A 4,832-nucleotide genomic window follows, 5' to 3' on the forward strand; every position below is an offset into this window, starting at 1 on the left:
AGGAGGGAGACCAGAGCAACAGAGTTACAGCTTTTGGAGGAACGATGAAATGACGAACAAGTGTCAACTGCATCCCTTCTATTAACAAAACGATTTAGGAATATATAGCATTATATAGTCAAACTTTTAGATCATCATCGTGCAAATACAGGAAGAAGCGGCAATAGTGGGTGTAAACGATCCAAATTACATAGCCTGGTTGTTTATGTGACTGCAAAAAGAGAACATATTTATAAAGTTTAACTATATAAACCCGATGACCTATGCATTTAGCCGAAACAGTGAAAGAGGAACAGATGATATAATTTGAAGCGATGACACGAAAGTAACACAATCCAATATAATTAAAGGGGCAGTACTGTAAAATAAACAAAAATATTAAAGGGGCAATACTGTTAAATCGAATTACCAAAAATAAACCAGCTGTGTTTATATATGTTAGAATCCAAGATATTAAATGAATGGTCATCCCATGAATAATTCCAAATTTCAAGAGAAGAAAGAAATTGTGAATCGAAAACCAATAAGCATGTGTTTTTAAGTACGTCAGCATAATATCTTTTTGATAAAAATGAGTAAATTTAATTCAAAAGTTTAATATAAAAAATTGCTTTAAATATGCGAACACGCCTCAAAACATCTCCATAAAATAATCGGTGGCAAATTCCATTAAGTAAATGCCATTTTAAAGAAACATTTTGTTTTGATATTAAATTACAATGCTTTGAGTGAAATTTAGAGAATTTACGTCGTAAGTTATGATATAAAAAAACATTGTTTTAGCGATTTCTTCGTTAATATACGATTACAATCATTATAATCTTTAACAAATGAACATGCTCTGCGTAACGTACCAACTGTGAAATGTAATTTCCATAGGATGGACCTTTAGGACAGACAGACAGACAGTTTATTCCGACTTATACACAAGTACATCGTCTTCATACTTAAGTATATACATTTTTTCTGTCACGTAACTAGGTATAACAACACAATATTAAATAACATAAAATACACATTGACGAGTACAAATACTTATAAACTATCAAGGCGGTAATAAATTGTATTAAACAGTATTATTTAAAATCGTATTTCTAATAACAAAAGCTTCTTTGATATATTTACATACATTGAAAATAACTGATTTATCACAGGAAATTAATAACTTTTGGAATTTATATACTGATGGGTTAATATAAAATATACGGTTTAAATATTTTTTTCTTAAATCCGTGTAACAACGGCATATACATATAAAATGGTATTCATCCTCTAAATCCAAGTCATTACAACATAAACAATAACGCTCATTTCGTGGTATGTTATTTTGGGCGTATCTGCCCGTTTGGATTCTCAACGAATGCGCAGAGACTCTTAATCTTACAAAAAATAATCGTAAACGTCTGGGAACTAAGTCTAAATATGCTTCATAATCCAAACAGCTTTTAATAACTTTGAACATCACTAAAACAGAACTATTATTCAATTTACCGTACCACTCTTGTTTAAAATTATCAACAAGTCTACATTTGAATTCGCTGATAAAACTATTAACTTGTACAACGTTTGGATTTTCAAAAACATAACTAAATCCATAATTATTTAACAAATTCTTTACATTTGAGACCCAGTTTGTACAACCTTTATTTAGGGATGTTCCCATCTAAGAATGGACAAATACTGTATTGGATTGACACGATCTATTTAAGACTAGTTCTTTAGGGTATATTTTGTGAATATATTGTTCAAAGTATGGGTTATCTAAATTTAGTATGTCATCAATATACCTTCTAGGTACTAAAAAGCTGTTTTTGTGTAATAGCAAGATAAAAACACTTTTCTCTTGCAAATGTTTTGTCAGTGGATTTTATTTAAGTGTGAGGAAGCGTTGTATGTAGTGTAAAACAATCAATCATGCTTATTTGTGACACATTATATTTTTCTTATCAATATTATCAATAACTTCTAAGGAGTTTTTTATTGACCAAAATAAATTATATTACTTTTTTCATAAACTTTAATACAATATTTAGCTATATGATATCTAATAGCACTCAACGCGGATGTTAGATTCACTGATAATTGCTTGCGGGTACAAGAAATTGCTTGCTGGTATAAGCGATAAAACGACTTTTTATGTGGCGTTTTATGTAATTGAGGTATCCAGTAAAGTGATGGCAATTTCTTGTCAGTAATATTTACTTTTAAATTTAGATGTTTGCACTCGGCAATATGGTCGGCATAAATTTCATTAGGTTGCTTATTGTAATCACAATATGATGTAGTTTGTGAACGTTCTTGTGAAATAGATGTCGCAACAAACCTGATACACAGCATAGCACATATCAAACAGCTACTATATTTTTTCTCGGAAACAGGATTTAAATCTTTAGGAGAATAACAGACTAACAGCTAACTCACTAACAAAATGAATAAAAGCATAACAAAGAGATACTTGCATATACAGGCTGAGACATCACTGGAGCCAGTGGCGTTTGTGGAATAGCTTGTGTTGCACATCTTACACTGAACCTGGTAGAGTGTATTCTGATATTCTCCAATAGGACATGGAGTACATTTAGAGGTGGATGTATTCCAGTATTCACCCAAGGAACAGTTATCTGTAATATTAGTGTTTATATTACTCACCTGTTAAACAAAATGTATAACCAAACACATGTTTGTATAAGAGGACAATGATGAAAACTTATTTTTTTAAAGTAGTCAATGGCAACCTTGTTGTGTCTTTTATAAAGAGTTGCAAACTTTGCACCAATCATACAAACCATTTGTTTCCAAAAACCAAAATATTAACTAAGTGCATCACATAAGAAATCAATTCATTAGTATACATTACTACTTATTTGTTGTGTTTCATTAACCTGCAAGTGTGTGATTATGTTATACATCATTGGACATACTGTTGTGTTTCATTAACCTGCAAGTGTTTGATTATGTTATACATCATTGGACATACAGCAGCTCAATCTACGAAAAATCACTGTTTTAATATTTGTATATTGTACTTCAATGTGTAATAGTATTGAATGAGTTTTGTTAATATCGAAACAATTTTTATACCATGCTCATGATTTCTCAGTAATACTTATAAATATTGAATAGTTACTTAATTAGTTGTCCTCAATATCTCCAAAGACACAATGTCTCAAAATGTAGTTGCAAGTCAATCTTATGTTTTAAGTACATACTTCCTTCCTATGTGTTAAAGCTATGTAATAATACCCATAGTATTACATGTGTTACATGTTAAGTATTCATTACCCATGTCGCAGTTGCTTGCAATTATGGCAACGGTGCTTTCCATGGTATATTTGCCAGCAGGGCAGGCCTGACAGTCATCCTGGGTATTCCTGTATGTTCCACGCGGACACCGCATACATTTAGTGATATCTGCAGGGTTACGAGTGTAGCCAGCAGGGCAGTCCTCTGTAAATGGGTTTTGTTAAACAATATAGCAATATCTCCAAGAATGAAATAATCAAGTTCAAAGCATTCTTTCACGGTAATAGTATTTTGTTTTGTCAGATGGCAAAGGGCAAATATCTCAATAATTGTTTAATCACTCTGGAAGAAAAGTGTGTTGCAAATTCACGCTGAAATGTGATAACTTTTAACATTAAATTAAATTTCTTGAGCATTGTGGAGGTAGATCACTCCAGCTAATTTATTTGAATTTATTCTGTCTCTCCTAATTGACAAACATATTGTTTATAGGATGAGCTACCATAATAAATAGAGGATATTTGTTGGATTTGGTGGAATATTGATTTTATTACACGAATGAAAATATATATTTTCTATGATCACCAGTGAAATAAAATCGATATCCCATCAAATCAAACAAATTTTCTTTTTATTTTATGCTTTTTTCACCGTTTATTTACATTGTTAATGAGTTTAAATGGATTATTTTGCTGGATTTAAGACGTCATTTCGTCGAAAAAATTACGTCATTTCACAGTAAAATAGTGAAAAATATCGATATTTGTTTATTTGTATAAAACAGTGGTATACCCGTTTTATTTCGCTGTTTTTCTCTATAAAGCACAGGAAAGCATAAAATAAAGATGTTTATACTCACCTTTACATTGTGTGTTGCTGTTTGACCCATTCCCCACTGTCTTAAAGCCGATAGGACAGGGTTTACAGAAGTTCTTGCCGGTCTCATTCTGGTAATAGTGTCGTGGACAGTCCATGCATTCACCAGCGGTGGCATTGTATGACTTACCAATCGGACAGGATACTAGAGGAAATAAATACATCAAATCAAGTCATTTCAAAACATTAACTATTTGAAGCTATTTATGTACAAAAGTACTGTTCAAGTACATGGCAAGTTTATAAAACCATGACATTTGCAAGAAGGACTCTACAAAATGATCCTTCCTGAATTATGATTAGATGTTGACATATAAAAACAGTTATGTAATACATGAACTGCATGTTTACATTTGTAAACAAAATGTAAGTCCTTACCAACGCAGTCAGATGCAGCTTTTGATCCTTTGGAGTACGTGGTGTTGCCACTAGGACACTGGGTGCACATTGTCTGAGCTGTACTTGGTTGGTAGAAGCCATATTCACATGGTACACACTGCTTCGACTGAGAATCCAGAAACCAGCCTGCACCACACGGGACTACAGAACAGATATGTAAAATGAGCCTTGTTTGGAAAAACTGCAGAGGCTAATAAGAGACTACACTTTCCTCTTTACTGAATTCTTTGTTGAGAAAGATGTCTCTTCTAAACAAAAATCAAGTCAAGGCGGAAAGTTTCGTCTTTGATAAGGACTTCACAGGCTAATCTGCA

General features: G+C 32.2%; 1 protein-coding gene across 1 annotated transcript in view; it reads right to left on the reverse strand.

The window, feature by feature from the left end:
• Positions 1 to 1,643: 1,643 nt before the first annotated feature.
• The window catches only part of LOC127847966 (sushi, von Willebrand factor type A, EGF and pentraxin domain-containing protein 1-like), a 30,120-nt gene continuing 26,931 nt past the window's right edge, over positions 1,644 to 4,832 (reverse strand). Inside the window, exons 21-25 of the mRNA XM_052380217.1 lie at positions 4,498 to 4,659; positions 4,103 to 4,264; positions 3,283 to 3,447; positions 2,466 to 2,621; positions 1,644 to 1,663 (exon numbers count right to left, since the gene is read on the reverse strand). Of these exons, the coding sequence (XP_052236177.1) occupies positions 1,644 to 1,663; positions 2,466 to 2,621; positions 3,283 to 3,447; positions 4,103 to 4,264; positions 4,498 to 4,659 (665 nt within the window). The remainder of the gene's footprint in view (positions 1,664 to 2,465; positions 2,622 to 3,282; positions 3,448 to 4,102; positions 4,265 to 4,497; positions 4,660 to 4,832) is intronic.

The sequence above is a fragment of the Dreissena polymorpha genome, chromosome 10 (assembly GCF_020536995.1).
Source record: "Dreissena polymorpha isolate Duluth1 chromosome 10, UMN_Dpol_1.0, whole genome shotgun sequence".
In the NCBI taxonomy this organism is placed as follows: domain Eukaryota; kingdom Metazoa; phylum Mollusca; class Bivalvia; order Myida; family Dreissenidae; genus Dreissena; species Dreissena polymorpha.